The following is a 16,970-nucleotide window of genomic DNA, read 5'->3' on the forward strand; positions in this document are numbered from 1 at the left end:
TTCATCGAATATTTTCGATTGTACCCTTTATTCAAAAGTCCGAAGTTTTCGTTGTTTTCGTCCTTGGCGAAAACTTCCTGCCTCGCCGCCACTTTCATTCCATCCGGCGCCTTCTTAATCTTTCTCAGCTCACCATCTCAACCGAACCGATACCCGACTACACTCCAAGTCAGTCGCGAGGGCCCAAGAGCAGGCGAAATAAGCAGACAACATGTCCTCCCCTCCTTACCAGCGACGAGGCCGCGGTCGCCACTGGACCAACTTTGAGCTCGACGCCGTTCTTGCCCTCATCTGCAAGGGCCATCACCTCAAGGGCAGCTCTCTCGGCTTTGCCACCAAGCTGAACGAGGCCCTCAACGGCCGCGGCAACAAGAGCCGCTACGACCAGGACATCCCCGTCGACGACGTGCGCGACCTGCTTGCCGACCTGGAGAAGCATCACAAGGCTGCTCTGGATTTCATTGAGCGCCAGCCCTGGCCGCACGTTATTACCCGCAAGAAGAAGCTCGTCTTTCTGCGCAGCCTGGACTTTGGCGGATCCAAAGACGAGTTTCTCGATGAGCGTTGCGATGAGTGGCTGGATGCTCGCCGCGATGGGGAGCAGCAGCAGGCCATGGGCAAGCAAATGACTGCTGACCTGGATCACGGTCAGGATTCTGCACAGTACTTTGGCCAGGACAACCATAGCAACAATCCTTGGATGCCTTCCACCGCCGCCGACGGTAACAACAACAACAAGTCGGGAGAAGACCACTGGTACTCGTCACGCGGCAACTGAATCGGTTGCGTTGACTATTGCTACATGCAATGATGCCAATAGAGTACCTCGGCGACCGTGGCGAGTCTTCTCTTTTTCCAAACGACGATTCAAGCTCTACTCGACATTCACGAGCCATGGCATACAAAATGTACAACATCTACCTGACAGGAAGAAGGTACACGCTCTTGGCAGGTGTACTGTACTGTGGACTCTTCCGACCTCGAAAGTCACCCCAACTTGATATCAGCATGGGTCTAAATTTCAGTACAAGACAGCCTGCGGGTTGAGTGAGTTGTCGCCATTTCATGGTTCTCACAATCCAAGACTTCACAGTTGTGGAGTGATTCAAGGGTAAGTTACTCGCATTCTGTTTCTATTGAAAAATCAATGAATTTGTGAGATCAAGCCGAGGTGCTGACCAATAGTTCCAACAGCATTTCCGTCCTTCTCCTCTCGATACCCCATTCCCGTTTCAGTCACCATCGGACAACTCCTGTTTCAATCGAGTCATGGACAACACCGAACATGCCGTTCCACTAGATGTTTGGATCTGAAAGTCGGCATATATTACAATCCTGTACCGGTGGGTGGCGTCCATTAAAGTTCATTTTTGAGGTGATGCATACAATGTACACCTCAGCAACTTTAGGGAGGGATAGTACCCACGGCCCTGCAATGCGCCCCTATATAGATGAGCTAAAATGAAGCCTGACATTTCCCTACGATATCTCGTGTGTTCATGTGCCAGTTCCTCCTCGCGATACCTTTCAGCCAATAACACCTACCCTGAGCGCGGCGGCTTGCCGGGCTCCCCAAAGCAGACTATGCCATAAGCACTTCTTCTAGAGGCACGATATTGGTTTCGTAGTAAATGCGTAAAAGGCAAGCTATGAATACAATATCAACCTTGAGTGCGAGAGCCGGCTTGTACGTCCCATGAAGTATGTGTGGACCGTGGTCGGCCGCTCTTCTCGGCCAGATATCCAGCCCATGGGCGTGGAGAATAGACAGGCTCTGTCGACAGCCCTGCGGTGATTTATTTCCAAAATGTCCAAATACCGGATGATTGACCCGAAAATTTAGACGCTTGTTAAGTAGTTGCCATGTTGGGTGCCCTTTTCTACTAGATGGCTAGTGAGATGGTTTAGCGTGTGGGTTTTCCTTTGGTTGTCTCCTGAAGAGAGGGAAGAAGCTATTATAGTGATGGCGCTATTCGAGTGAGCAACGGCCTATTCTGTTGACCCCATGTGCCGAATATCCCTAGTCTCAGTTTCTGCCTTTCACGATTATTCACTTATGCATTATATTCAGTGATTGTAGTAAGAATGCGTACTAGGGTATCTATCGACGTGCTCTGTCTTGGAGGAAGGTACCCAGATGCCTCAGGACCAAAAGATGGAGATTGAACATATAGAGAGGGCAGACCAGCTGGCTAGCGTTGGTGTCAGTGATGCTGGGTTGAATCTGTCTCCAAGGTTAAGCGCTGGTCCTGAAGCGGAGGGAGAGCTCAACATCATGGCGCCAGTCTCAGCATATTGATGGAGTCGAGCTTGTCTCAAAGTCCTAAAAAGAAAATGGTCTCTTTCATTGCTTATAGCGTGAATCCTGGGTCGAGAAGTTATCATTTCCTGCACGAGCCTTGGCAATATTTCCAAGCCAAATTAGCCTCCCTTTTCGCTGTCAGAGTCACTCCTGTCGACTGCCATTAGGAAAGGGGGCTCTTTCTATCTCGAGTACCAGGTCCCTTTCGACATGTCAACTATGAATGAAGTCAAAGTGTGGTAAATTGTCGTCCTCAAACTAATGAATAAATGAACAGATCCAAGCCAACCATGCTGGATTCTTATCAAAGTTGATTCAAAATATAGAATCTTGGCTTGAGAGAAAGTCTTATAATTACCTACTGGGGTGAAAACCACGATTCGATAGACTAGATAGATGATAACGGATGAACCCTCATGGCTTCTCTCAAACAGACAAAGGGAACCGCGAGTAAACCCTTCTCAAGTGCTTACACCGATGCAGTAATACTCGTTTGCCCACAAGGACGACGCGCATTGACTACCATTCGGCCCCAAGACTGTGTTCCACGCATATAGATTTGCCGTCGTTATGCCGTTGCGAGCCGCAAACGCACCACAAGTATCTCCACTAATGGCTGCGGCGTACTTGTTACACTTTGTCGATATCCCAGACTGGGTAGGCCCCGGCGCAGTAACGGCTGCAGGTTTGGTCGTCGTCGTCGTGGACTTTGTCGTGGTGACAGCAGCCGCGGCCGAGGTGCCGACGCAATAGTACTCGTTTGCCCAGAGGGAGGTGCCGCAGTTTTGGCCGCTGCTGCCCAGGACGGCGTTCCAACTGTACAGCTGCGTGGTGGAGATGCCGTTCCGCGAGGCGAATACAGAGCAGACGTCTCCGGTTTGCGCCATGGCGTATTTGGCGCAGTTGGACACGATGCCCGACTGCGTCGGTCCCGGTGCAGTGGAGGAGGTCGTTTGCGTCCCAATGCAATAGTACTCGTTGGCCCAGAACTTGGTCGAGCAGTCGACGCCATTAGAGCCCAGGACGGGATTCCCTGTGGTGTACTTAGTCCCATCGACTTAATTACTAGTATCGATTGCAGCAAACAAATCACTTACACGAGTAGAACTTGTCGGCGCTTATCCCATTGTTCTTGACAAAGTCAAAACAAGTATCCCCAGCTTTGGCACTAGCATAGTTGTTGCAATTCTTGGCCAGACCATCCTGGGTCGGCGAAGGCGCCGAGATGGATCCTTGTGATGCCGGGTTGGTGAGCGTGCCCAGGACCGTAGTGGACGGGGTGACTACACCGCCGGCGCCGCCCCTCTGCTGGTTGCCGGCATTGGCGGCAGAACCCAAAGGGGGCGGCGGCAGAGCGTAGGAGCTATTCGTGCCGGGAGCACTGGTCCACCATGCGTCAGTTGGTGGTGCATCTGATGCAAATTTGGGGAACATGGGGCCTTTACTTACCTAACACATATGTATTGTCCGACGGTAAGACTGTCACATAGTCCAATAATGTTGGGATTCCAGCTCAGGAACTGGACGGTAGTTACCTTTAGACTCGCGGCAAGTGTATCACTGGGATTCATGAGACAGGAATCATATATGGAAAGGATCAACTGCTTTTACTCACCATGTCTGAGAGCCGGTGAGACGTTGCAAGGTGCAAGCCGCCGGCAGGCACACGGTGCTAGAGATCTGACAAGTACTGCTGTTGATGATGGCCAGTAGGTCACCCGTAGCAACCCTATACTTGGTAGACAGAGCATCACAGCCAGAGCCGGTGTTCACTGCCTGGCCAGCACAAGTGGTAGCGGCAGGTGCCGTCCCCCCTGAAGTTGTCGTGGTTGGTATAGAAGTCACCGGTGGTGCTGGGGCGTATGTCGGTACAGCCCTGACCGTAAAGTCGCGGAGCTGTGTGCTGCATATATCTGCCACATCCTGGAGTTGGTCCACGAGATAGTCCGAGTGGTCCTCGTTACTTAGTAAGCTTGAAGTGACCCGGGAATAGAGCATCTCTATAAAGCATTGGTTACATAGCTGATCAATTTTTAGCAGTCTGTTACTCATTCCGTGACCGATTCATCTTACAATATCGTCACCGTAGAGATTTGCCATGCGTTGTGAACTATCAGGTATAGCCGAGACGTTGCCGCCGCAAGACGGCGCAGACGGATTGGCGTTGCAGTCGGGGCGAACAATATCAGAGCCTACCCATTGTTGGGATTCTGTGAGACACCAGGAAAAGTCATCAGAACTATCCCGCAAGTCAGCCTCGATGCCTAATGACAACTCTCAAGAGAAGGTTTATACCCAGATGGCAGACAGGCAATGTTGAGGCTGTCATAGAAACGATCGCTGACTGAATTGGCGGGAACCAGTTTCCCGTAGGCAGAAATATACTCGCCATAACAAGCATCGAAGACGTTGAGTCTCCAGTCGGAAGTGGCCTGAGGGCAGTTGCCATTACACAAGGTGGTGACGTTGTCTTCTTCCCACCAAAAGTTTTCAAAGTCTCCAACCATTCCAAAAAGTGTTTGGTCACAATCTGGCAGGGACTGGTTACTAGAATATAGTGTTAGTCTTCTTGCATTGGGAGTGAAGTGAAGGATCCAAGGTACGTGCAGAGCAGCGAAGCATTCCGTGGAGATATTCAAAGCCTTGGATAACTTATCCGAGTTCACGGGCGGGTATAGGTTGAACGTTGAGCATGAATGAAAGAGTAGCAAGGTAGTAAGCGTCTTGATGAGAAGACGAGCCATATTGAGTTCTAGATAGCAGGATAACCATGCAACAAACTGGCCAACGAGTTACCAATTTGCCTTTCACACATTTCAAAGGGGATTCCCCAGGGTCATATCAAGCATGGGCAACATGTCGTCCATACTTGGCGCAAAGAACGTATATCATGTCTCATATCATGACCCCCTTGCCCAAAGTCCCTTGCTTGTCAGCCGTTATCAGGCGACCCAGCTTTTCCTTTTGAAAAATCAATAGTGGTGAACTTTCCCGTTCGTGCCAAGAGGACTATACAGGGCGGTGAGACTCCATACTGAAAGAATGGGTGGTATGATCGATTACATCGACACCGAATCAGGTGGGCACCGAGTGCAAATAATAGGGGGGCTCCGAAAAGAAAAACAACTGAGATCACTCTTACTTGTCTCGTCAACCTTAATCTTGGCAAAAGAGGTGGTGGTGCGGCAAGGCAACGGGACCCCGAGGGGGGACGAACCAATGATGGACAAGATGGAATGCGACGTGACAGCGCCAATGACTATAAACGTGGGGTTTTGATATCACTATAACGCCCCCACAAAGTTACCGTTGGGTTTGCAATGACAAGGCTGCCTGCAAATTAACACTGAGCCGTAAAGTGAGACAAGTCGTTCAGCAGAGTGTCTATTCATATCTGATACCTTCACTCGTGCAAAGCCATAAAGATGGCTACGAATTGATGTAAAATTCTCATTGCCCATGGTGTTTTTGGTCTGACAAAGAAGAACACCCTCAGTAACCATCAACATGTTGTTCCTTCTCTTCGTAGCTTTTTGCTTTATTGGAGCTCTTCCATGCCGTTCTGGCAATGTCGGAATCATACAACCCACCTTGATCGCACCACGTTCTCTAGACTCTGACTCTCTTCTCATCAATCGCGCCCTGCCTATAGGAACATGCAACGCCCAGACGCCCTGTGAGAACGCTGCATGTTGTGGCGGAAAGAACAATAATCTATGCGGATACTCTCCAGGAGAATGCGGAGCCGGTAGGTTCTCATACCGCTGGTTCTATCGAATAACAGCTAAGCAAAGACTTGAAAAGGAAACTGCACTTCCAACTGTGATGCCAAGGCCGAGTGTGGCCAATACGGTAAACCGGGTCAGCAGAAGTGTCCGCTCAACGTCTGCTGCTCCAAGTTTGGGTATGTCATCCGCACCCCGATTCTGCTTTCTCACTTGGCTTGACTGCCAGGATACAAGTATCTATATCTGACACGGAAGCCAACCCAGATTCTGCGGATCAACCAGCGAATTCTGCGACAGTGGCTGCCAGGCTGGCTTTGGCGGATGCGGCAGCGTCCACCGGCCCTCGTGCAACGGCAACTCGATTGCCAAGCGCACCATCGGCTACTACGAGTCGTGGGCCGCGACGCGCAAGTGCCAGGCTGTCCTGCCCGAGGACCTGAACCTGAACGGGTTCACGCACATCAACTTTGCTTTTGCCTTTTTCGATCCCAAGTCGTACCAGATGGCGCCCATGGACAGCAACAGCGGCTCTCTGCTGAGTCGCTTCACGGCGCTCAAGAATACCCATAGTGGGCTGGAGGCCTGGATCTCGGTGGGCGGTTGGTCTTTTACGGATCCGGGTCCTACGCGGTCCTCATTTAGTGACATGACGAGTTCCGCAGGTAATCGCAAAAAGTTTATCGATGGGCTTATTAGTTTCATGGAGCACTATGGGTTCAGCGGTGTCGATCTGGACTGGGAATATCCTCAGGCCGATGATCGAGGTGGTGTCACAGCTGACAAGGCTAATTATGTCAGCCTGGTCAAGGAATTGCGAGCCGCGTTTGGTAAGTAAATGACAGGTTGACTCTTTTGACTCGAGATTTTCCAAGAGAAATCAGTCAAGCGTTCATTTCAGCTAACATCAGTACAAAGGTAACAAATACGGAATATCCATGACCCTACCAACGTCTTACTGGTACCTCCAGCATTTTGATCTGCCCGCCATACAGCCTAATGTTGACTGGTTCAACTTTATGGCCTATGATCGTAAGTCTTACCAGATGCCCCATTCAATTAATCGAAAAATGAAACTGACAAGCTCCCAAGTTCATGGCGTATGGGACGCCCAGTCCAAGTTCCTCGGACCAAATCTGGCGCCACATACCAACATCACAGAGATTGACATGGGCCTCGATTTGCTATGGCGCGCTGGTGTTGAGCCCAGCAAAGTTGTACTTGGCCTAGGATGGGTAAGCACCTCGGCCTCTTTTGCCGACTTTGCTCTCATCCAGTCTGACTCTTGCCTCTAGTACGGTAGAAGTTTTACCCTTACCAATCCTGCCTGTAATACACCCAATGGAGTCTGCCAGTTCTCTGGGGGCGCCAAAGCCGGTCCCTGCTCCGATGCCAGTGGTATCTTGACTTTGCAGGAGATCAACGACGTGATTTCTTCCAAAGGGGTCAAGCCCGTCTGGGACAAGACTGCTGGCGTGAAATGGATAACATGGGACAGCAATCAGTGGATTTCATATGACGATGATGACACCTTTGATCAGAAGCGAAAATTTGCAAACTCGCGTTGTCTAGGAGGCAGTATGGTAAGTTTTGACGCGCCGTGACAGATTGCTTGTTGATATCGGCTGAGCGACATGTAGGTCTGGGCCATCGACCAAGTCAACCAAAAAGCAGACAATGGTCTTGCACCCGCCCCGGGCGTGACGACACAAGATCAGCAAGACGCCAAGCAAAAGAGTGATGATCTCGCCGCGGGAATAACTTGCTACACGACCGACTGTGACCAAAGCTGCAAGCGAGGTACCAATGAAGTCGCTCAGAGTACGATGTTCCATTCTCTCACATGCTCCTGTAACTGACACACACCTCAGTGAATGGTCAACCCGGTAAACTATCCACCAATGACCGTTGCAAGCCAAACCAATACCGCTCTCTCTGCTGTGATGACGGTACAAAGATGGGAACCTGCCAGTGGCGCGGATACCGCGGCGTCGGCCTCTCCTGTATGGGCGGCTGCGACGACGGCGAGACCGAAGTCGTTCAAGACACCAACAGCCACGACAAGAAGACGGGCGACCGAACCTGTACAGGTGGTCTTCAGAGTTTCTGCTGCAAGGGGTTCAAGCCGTCTTCGTCGGGAAAATCACTTCAAGGTAAGGCTGTGGACGTTGGGGAGGCGGCGGCTATATCTGCGGGCGAGCAGGCTGCCCTTGATATCGCAGCAAAAGCCTTTTGTCGAATTGCCGTTCCCGCTCTACTTGCACCACTGGAAGCACTGGAGGCTCTCATTCCGATTGTCGGTAAGTAGTATGATGTTGTATCTGCTCAAGAGCATCAGACTAATAGTTTCCTTGCCACCAAAAGGCGAGATATTGGATATTGCCGAGATTGCAGCCACGCCAGCCTTGATTCAGCTCTGCGTGAAGGGTGTCGAAAAGGAAGGCAAGGCCGTTTTCAAGGTGTTTGGCAAAAAGCACACCATATCCTTGAACAAGCCGACCACGACGCCCAAGCCCCGACCGCCAAAGTCAAGTCATGTAAAAGATCCTCCTCGCCTTGCAAGTTTGATTTTACCACATACTGACATTCAACTTCTTCTCCCAGACTCCCGCCAAGACCAGCTCGGCCTGCACTCGGAAAAGGCTACTAAAAGAAAAGCGCGCCGACTGCGATGCAGAGACCGTCGTCACTATCGTCACTGAAGTCCACGACAGCTTCCCCAACCCCCCAAACTCCATCGTGTGCGACGGCGCCGTTGCGGTCGGCCATCCCCAGGCTTGCCTCAACTACCATTCCATATCGGCGCATTATGCAGACTTTAGGACTCTCACATGCCCTTATTATCGCGTTGATGACAAGAAGCGGCCCGTAAGTGCCTCATATACAAGACAACGTGATCTTGCTCGATTTCTTCCTCAGTTTGCAAGGCTTCCATCAGGTGGAAAATGTTCTCCAGATGAATATCCCCCAGCCGCCATTTGCGACGTCAATGATGGCTACTCAAAGATTCTCAGTCTTCGGGATGACCTGAAGAGAAATCGACCTGGGTTCAGGGATCGTGGACAGCGTATTCGTTTGATTGAGTCAGCCGATAACTCTAAGGCTGGAGCTTTATTTGCTGGTTGTAGCCGCGTTGCCCACTATGACTGGGACAACCTGAGCTCGGAAAGAAAGCGAGGAAAACGCGTCACTACGATTTACCATTATGTAAGGGCAAATTTTGAACGGCAGCGGTTCACAATGGATTTCGTCAACTTACAGAATCTGGTCGATGATGGACTGGTCGACAACAAGTGTCAGCCCACCATCAACGGCGTCAACCATCCAGGATTCGCCCTATTGAATGGCGATGATTGGTTTAATGCTCATCAAGACGAGGCGGGTCTGACAGCCGGGTGGGCAAAGGGGGCTGCAAAGAGGGACTGGCTCGATGAGATCAGCAGACTGGTCTACGTAGACGCAAACTCTACCACGCCAGCGTCGCGGGAGGAGCTGCGTGCGCTCTTTGGGTTCGACGAGTGCTCTGACGACACTTGCTCTCTCGAGATAGAGGCTCTCAAGGCCATCGTCGCAAGCATGAGAGAGAATGTGTCTCCTTCCTCACCAATCGAGATCGAAGCAGACCCCACGGCTGTTGCGCAGAATCAAGGAGGCAGCGACGCGCCGCCTAGCCAACCGGGTTCAAACTTTATCCTGCCTCATCTTCCGGGAGAGACGGGGAAACCATAGTCTAGTCGAATGCATGATAGTCTATCAAGATCCCTGAATCGGAGGACCTGAAATAGTGAGTACTAATCAAGTCAACTATACAGGTAATCATCTTGTATCAATATTAGCAAGCAAGATTGAAATTTATGATGCAAGTCTGTCCCATGGACATCAAGCGCATGGTTCAAAATGTAAGAGTAACAACTTGATTAAGCTGCCAGTGACTACCAGATCACTGAGCCAGGTACCATGCCTTGAGTGCCTCTCGACAGGTTTCCTTGTCGTAGTTGTCTGGCCAGCCGTGCTTGCGATAAATCGACCGCAACTCCTGGGAAGTGTCAGCTCTAGCTGAGAACCGGTTTCATAAGCAAATGTATTTGAATATACGCAAGCGCGTACCTCAGTCTCTTTCCAGTCATAGCTATCCGGCCCATCTTCCTCTCTATGAAAGTGCAGACTCGGATAGCCATTCCCGTCTCCCGCATCAGGGATGCCGAGGTATCTCAACTGGTGGTACTCTCTTCGCCATGTATTGACTTGGTCGACCAAGGTGACAGTGTCCTCACCGCAAAGACGGTCTCTCCAGGCTCGTGGATCGCCCTCATTGTAAGTCGGCTCGTACAAGTACCCAACGGCGCAGTACTTGGTCACGGTACCGTCCGTCGTATCGAGCATGTAGCAGCTCCCCTCGCGATCGGTGCCCGTCGTCAGCTGCACCACCCAGGGTGGCCACTTCTCTACACCAGCCGGGGACCCGTCGGGCGACGTCACATTTCCCGAATCCTGCTGCACATCTTGGACCCAACCTGGAGTATCGCGGGAAGACACTTGACCGCCCAGGATCCGATAGTCGCAAGGAAAGGCCTCGGGCGCGATCCAGGGATGATCGCCTTCAATGTACGGCAGGTGGCGGAGCAGCTCGACGGCCTCGGGCGTCTTGTGGATCCCCCGCTTCTCAAGGACTTCGGCCGTGATGGAAGGCCAGCCTTCGGGAGGTGCACGATGAATGGACGATAATGGAATATGAGGCAAGAATTTATAAAAGGCTCCTAGCTGAGAAGCAATCTCGTCTCTGTCGTAATGGCCTGTCTTGCCGCGCAGGCGCGGATCCGGTGATAGTTCCGCAGGAGACACCATTGCCTTTATTGCCTGGAAAACATGCCTAGGTATGCTTGGATGCTAGGATGAGAAGTACGAGTGTCTTTCGTATGAGCAATCGGTTCAATTGTTCGTCCAGTGCAGGAGTCTAAAGGCAAACGTGGCTTCCCTTTCCCCATCCAGTCCGTGGGCGCGGCAACCACGACGGAACGGTTCAGCGCCTTCTTACCCCGCGCGAGGACTCGATTCGATATCTCATATGGTCACGCGTGAGACGGGAAGAAAAAGAAATAAAAAGGGAAATTTATGACGGAGCTAGGTTAAATGATCAGTTCATCAAGCGCAGCTGTTATTGTCTTTTGCTGGTTGTACGTAGGTGCAGACTGCTACAATCTCGCGGGTCCTGCTCCAGGCTCGTGTACATATTGAGGAATAATTAAAATCGGACGCCGATCTTGCGAAACTTGCGCACGTGGAAAAAGAATATTGCCTTTTTATTGAATTTTCTTATTTTGATTCCCAAGGTATATGACCCTGTCTGATCCATTGTCGTACTCGTACAAGTAAAGTTTGTACGGATTGTGGGGAGGACTGATGAGGTCACCTACATGTCCAGCAACGGCCAGCCAATTTAGTAAACTTCAGTATTCACTACAAATTGCCACCTTGATGGTCATCACCCTACTGTAGTCTGTTCCTGGTGTAATTTCATGCCTTTTCTCATTTGTTTCTTTACTTGGCTCCGCACTCTTTCCCTGTGCTCAATCATAATCACTTTAATTCCGCACATCTGGGTCATTGTCTCTGAAACATTGCGGCTCTGCTGCTGCTGCGATGCGACGATACCACCGTTGCACCGTTTTCTTCCATCTAAGACATGCTACGGCTTTTGGCAGGTTTGACAGACAGACACGCGCCACTAGCAGCAACTCCTGAATAAACTCCAAACACAAGGTCCCCTTACGCGACTGACTGCCAGGGACTGGGGTTGGACCTTTGGTAGGTATTATTAGCCTAGAGGTGCGGAATTGGTAGCGCCGCAATCAATATTGCCTTGTACCTATTTCCATATGCCCGCTGTGGCGATCGTGGTCTTGTCGATCAAGTACGCCAAAAACCGCCATCGTGATGAGAAATGAATTAAGCTTACTCGAAGTTTGAGCCCAATGCTGGCGGAACAATAGGGATTCTCTCATGGCTGCGATGGCACACTTTGTGATGAATACCTACCTAGCTGAAAGACGGGACAGGAACCAGACAAGAGCCATCTGTGGGAAGATGCAACCTAAAAAGACGGCTTCCGCCTCTAGAATAAGCGATGCTAAGGCACAAGTGGCCGAATCGGGCTGGGTTAGCCTGCCTTTTCTGTGCAGCTATTACCCTGCAAGGGGAATCTGCCAAGAGCGCAAGGGCCCTGTCTTTGCCTAACAAGTGCTGACCTGTGCTAGACCATCCTGTCCGGAAGTCGGTATAGTCTCGATCGGCTGTTTGGACTAGCAACTAGAATGCTACGACGGCTCACGATCAAACCCTGATCATATCACGGCATCATGGAGACGGGGAACCCTGGTTTACGTGCCCAAATTACACACTGGGAAATATGGATAGGATGAACAGAATATCGCTGGGCATCTCTGGCTAGTGATTGATCGATCGCGTCAATGGTAGCATTCCCCCACTGCTGCTCTCCAGAAAAGCATCTCCACGTTGTCGTGGATTGATGAAAGAAGAGAACGTCCTAATCGATCTGTTCATCATTGATCCAAGACGTCTATATTCTTCTATCAGACTACTCGATACGGCATCGTCCTGCGGCGCTCAGGCTTTACCACGAGTCGCCGCCGCCAAACTATTTTGGTGCCGCCTGAGCGCGGCCCTACTTTACACACTGGCCAGTCGACGGCCTCGGGTAGCGGTATGTTTAGATATGCCTAGATCAGACATAGGCTCATGTCAAAGGCATGGAATATCTAATTCAAAGTGGAAACAGAAGTACGAGAGAACGATCGGATATCGTGCCAGCGAGTGTGTTTTGCATCTGCCGAAGGAACCTTCAGCCCTGGGAGAGCGACGATCGGATGCACTATCTGTGCCCTCCCGTTCTCCCGCGAGTGCTCTAGGTTCTAGCCTCTTCGTCATGAAGAGAAAAGGCATCACGTTTCCTACCCACAAGGCAGATCATCAAAAAAAATCCCCGACTTGCTGTCCGTCCAACTGGTCAAACTAGTCTCACCTGAGCTACATTCGCTGGTGTTTCTTGTTTGTTGAGAGTTGTACGACCCTTAATTTCTGCCGTTGTTCTGCTTTCTCTTTCTTCTTCGAACATATGTAAAGAATCAACCTTGCGCCGCAAAAAGAAAATCCCCGACCTGCATGGACGTGGACTACTACTCCCCTGTCCTTTGCCCCTGGTGGTATCTCAAACATTGATTGTTTATTGTTTATCGAGTATTGGACGGAAAGCAAACTTGCTGGAAACCGAGATTGTCTTGCTCGAGAAGCACCAAGTTTTCGATTGTCGACTGGTGAAATGAGGGCCCTCTCGTGGGCGGTGCTCCTGATCTATGGCGCCGTGACCGCCATTGCTACTTCTTCGACAACCTCGTCATCATCATCAGTGTCGCCGCCGGCGTGTGGTGTAAGTGCGGGAATCCCCGGGAATCTTTCTTTCAAGATTATACATCCCAGACTGGATGAGCTACATGTACTTGGTGGGATTTTGGATGAAGATGGAACAATCAACTAACAAGATCTTTTTCTCATAGCTCGAATGCCTTTCAGACGTCCTGCTTGCATCGACATGCGGCGCCAATCTTACATGCGCTTGTAACAGCGATGCCGTGAAAGATAGCCTCAAGACATGCTTCTTATCAAATTGCACAATTCGGGAGGCACTGAGTAAGCCGCTTCCCACTCTTGAAGTCGGCCAAATACCGAAACCGACTATACCGATACCAAGAACTTACACAGTTTCAATCAGGGGCTGAGAATTATTCTTTTTCGATATGTGGATACGTTGGCGAGGACAGGAGGCCGCTGGTCTGGCACCTGGGACTTGCTTTCTTGATTATTGGCATCGTCGCCTTTGGCCTCCGGTGTCTCGCGCGGTTGAGAACGCATTCGTGGGGACTCGATGATGTAAGCCATTTCCAATTACGCTTTGCTCAAAGCCACCTTCAGTCTAGAGCCGACTTCTTGTCCAGCTTCCAACCATGGCCGCGCGCATATGAGATATGCTGACCAAACTCACAGTGGTCCATCTTCATTGTGGTCCTCATCTATATACCCATGAGCGCACTCACGTTTCCCCTATCAGCAAACGGCCTGGGACTTGATATGTGGACGCTATCGCCTGATGCCATTAACAAAGTTTTATATGTAAGTTGACATTTCTTCCAACTGTACGACCAGCAATAGAAGCAATGCTGATGCAATCAATAAACAGTACTTTTACTGGGAAGAGATTCTCTACGCCGTGGGTCTGGCCATTAGCAAGATTTCCATTCTTCTCTTCTACCTGCGAGTGTTCCCACAGCAGACATTCCGGTACATGGTCTTTGTCATGATTTCGCTCAACGCCATGTACGCCATTGGGTTCAGCCTGGCCGTCATCCTCCAGTGCAGTCCCGTCGACGGCGCCTGGCGGAGCTGGGACGGCGAGTACAAGGCCAAGTGCTTCAACGTCAACTACCTCGGCTGGTCGGGTGCCGGGGCCAACATCTTTTTCGACGTCACCACCTTGATCCTGCCACTTCCCGTCCTGGCACAACTGACCATGAGTACGCGCAAGAAGCTCCAGGTCTTTTCCATGTTTGCGGTCGGCTTCTTGTAAGTGACCCTAGGCTATCTACTATCAATTGGAAGCTTGGAAGGGAAATTGTTTGACGATATATATGTGCTAACTCGTGCGTGTAGTGTTACCCTCGTTAGTATTCTGCGTCTACGATCCATGATCGAGTTTGGCTCCACCACCAATGTGACTCGTAAGTCAAGCCTGAACTTTTCTCCGTGTTTATTTACTAGGCTGTAGACTGACATTTTACTCTACTGCAGAGGACTACGTCGAAGTGGGCTACTGGTCCATGATTGAAATCTCCATTGGCATTGTATGCGCCTGTATGCCGGCGTGCCGAGCCCTGCTGTCCATGGTGCACCAAACCATCTCGGGCAGCCTGGGAACCAAGGGCAGCGGCAGCGGCGGCAGCAACCGTACGCCGGCCTCGTATCAGCGGGACGTCGAGGGCAACCTCAGTGGAGGCAACAAGACGATTGGCAGCAGCGGCCGCAACAATAAAAAGGTGCTGAGGCGGTACAGCAAGTTTGGCAACTCGACGGAAATCACCCTCGACACGAGCAACGCCAACTGGAGCGACGTTGAGCTCGTCGCCGTGGAAAAGGCACCGTCGCCCCAGAGCACCGACGTTGATCTGCTCGCCCCAACGACGCCGGGCGGATCAGGAGGGCCCCCTTCGCCACACTTGAAGCGGTGGAGTGCCTTGAGTGGGAATATAAGGGATTCCCTGGGTTGGAAAAAATAAAGGGATTGGGATTTATCAGTATGAAGCCACGAAGGAAATCAGTCATGAGAAGAGACGGAAATATTGTTTTGTATATACCTTTTCAGCATCTTTGGATTGAATATATTCCCTCTGTCTGGGACAGAAGGGGAAGGCCCTACAATGTTAATACATTCACCTTCAATAACTCGAAACGGCGCGATAGTCGTTTATCATCGGTCTATTCCTTGGGTGGCACTCATTCGTTGATTTGCAACGATGGCAACATGATCCACGAGAGATCTTACTTTGCAGTAGTCTTCTTGGAGAATGCGATCTGATGAAGATATGCGAGCTTGGGAGATTCTTCAGCCTTCTTTCTGCTCCTGATGCCACAAAAGTTTCCGGCTGATCCGAGCCGTGTCTGCAAAAAGCAAGCCAAGTTCTGTCGGTGAATAACGAGGCTCCGACGATTCTAAATCATGATACCCCATCGTCGGTGTCGGGGAAAGTCTCACGGACCCGAAAAGGGACTGCCTTGGACATTTTTAGACCAGGGCAAGGATGTAGACTTTCTCGGTGAGCCATGCATTCATTCACTCACCTTGAGGATCTGCAGAGAAATGCACACCCTGGGTAAAACAGCCGGAAGCGTGGGGGTTTTCTAAAAGTTATCACATTTTCTTCTCCTCGATCTTTTTCGGAGATAAAACTAAATGACATGATGTGGTGTATTTTGATTCCTAGAGATGCCAAAATTGTCCTCAATCCGGCTCTCTAATGCTGACAGCGTGGGAAAAACCCTGGCTGTCATCCCACGCTTCCAAGCCAAGGTGAGGTGAGGCGAGGCGGTGAGAGATATGTATTCGTCAGTAAAACGGGACTTCACGACGATTGCACTTTATAGATGTCGGCAAATACTCGCCCTTTTTTTTTTTTAAAAAAAAAAAATAGAACATCCATGGACATCCTCAATCATTTTTATCAAGCCACGTACGCCCGGTTATATTGCAGTCACTGAAGAAGAGCAAATCCCCCTGGTTAAAAGACCCAGAGGATCGAGAATTTGGAAAGTGGCTTGCATATAGAGTCTACACAGTATAAATCCCCTCCGTTATCGGGTTCTTGTTTTTCTCACCGCTTTTATGAAAGTCTTGATTACTCCCTTACCCAGTTTCAATGAGACCGATGAGGCTCTCACATTCAGTGTTTCTCTGTTGACGTTTCTTATATTCACAGATGCGCTAAACGGGTTCAGAAACGTCTGCATTTCGTTTCTACTATAGGAAATTCCGACGTGTCATTCGCTGCAGGTCAAAGTCGGGGGGATACATGCTTCCAGGGACAAGGGGTAATGAAAGCACTCCCCCCCACCCACCCTATATGCCATCACATGACGGGTACCGACTCCATATGTTGGGGTTGCCAAAAAAGTGAGGCGGGCTATATAGTCGGTTGGAAAACAAGAGCAAAGATATACTGTCAAGGTGCAGACGTTACAACCGTCCATGTGGGACAGGGTTTTTGATACAGATAATTCAAATCGACCGACGAATTGAATAGACACGGGATGAGTTGCATTCTGCAATGCTGCCGCCCTTTTGATCTCACGGTTGAGTATTTCTGTCCAATCGCTAAAAA

The 16,970-nt window shown here is 50.5% G+C and overlaps 5 protein-coding genes across 5 annotated transcripts; 3 read left to right on the top strand and 2 right to left on the bottom strand.

Annotated features, from left to right (window-relative positions):
* Positions 1–211: 211 nt before the first annotated feature.
* Positions 212–778, top strand: PFICI_08014 (uncharacterized protein; the record flags this gene model as incomplete). Its single annotated transcript, XM_007836595.1, has 1 exon — positions 212–778. The coding sequence occupies one exon, from the start codon at positions 212–214 to the stop codon at positions 776–778; it is 567 nt and encodes a 188-aa protein (XP_007834786.1).
* A 1,985-nt stretch (positions 779–2,763) lies between these two features.
* PFICI_08015 (uncharacterized protein) lies at positions 2,764–5,046 on the bottom strand (the record flags this gene model as incomplete). Its single annotated transcript, XM_007836596.1, has 6 exons — positions 2,764–3,335; positions 3,400–3,683; positions 3,752–3,862; positions 3,918–4,324; positions 4,376–4,541; positions 4,598–5,046. 6 exons carry the CDS (start codon positions 5,044–5,046, stop codon positions 2,764–2,766), a joined length of 1,989 nt encoding a protein of 662 aa, XP_007834787.1.
* A 763-nt stretch (positions 5,047–5,809) lies between these two features.
* PFICI_08016 (uncharacterized protein) lies at positions 5,810–9,756 on the top strand (the record flags this gene model as incomplete). The annotated part of the gene is made up of 10 exons (XM_007836597.1): positions 5,810–6,050; positions 6,107–6,206; positions 6,295–6,857; positions 6,946–7,059; positions 7,120–7,262; positions 7,323–7,610; positions 7,668–7,848; positions 7,899–8,327; positions 8,392–8,564; positions 8,632–9,756. 10 exons carry the CDS (start codon positions 5,810–5,812, stop codon positions 9,754–9,756), a joined length of 3,357 nt encoding a protein of 1,118 aa, XP_007834788.1.
* Positions 9,757–9,967: 211 nt separating this feature from the next.
* Positions 9,968–10,872, bottom strand: PFICI_08017 (uncharacterized protein; the record flags this gene model as incomplete). Its single annotated transcript, XM_007836598.1, has 2 exons — positions 9,968–10,063; positions 10,135–10,872. The coding sequence occupies 2 exons, from the start codon at positions 10,870–10,872 to the stop codon at positions 9,968–9,970; spliced, it is 834 nt and encodes a 277-aa protein (XP_007834789.1).
* Positions 10,873–14,121: 3,249 nt separating this feature from the next.
* PFICI_08018 (uncharacterized protein) lies at positions 14,122–15,371 on the top strand (the record flags this gene model as incomplete). Its single annotated transcript, XM_007836599.1, has 4 exons — positions 14,122–14,211; positions 14,279–14,661; positions 14,749–14,816; positions 14,887–15,371. 4 exons carry the CDS (start codon positions 14,122–14,124, stop codon positions 15,369–15,371), a joined length of 1,026 nt encoding a protein of 341 aa, XP_007834790.1.
* Positions 15,372–16,970: the final 1,599 nt, after the last annotated feature.

Source organism: Pestalotiopsis fici (genome assembly GCF_000516985.1).
Source record: "Pestalotiopsis fici W106-1 unplaced genomic scaffold PFICI_Scf_5, whole genome shotgun sequence".
Taxonomy (NCBI): Eukaryota; Fungi; Ascomycota; class Sordariomycetes; order Amphisphaeriales; family Sporocadaceae; genus Pestalotiopsis; species Pestalotiopsis fici.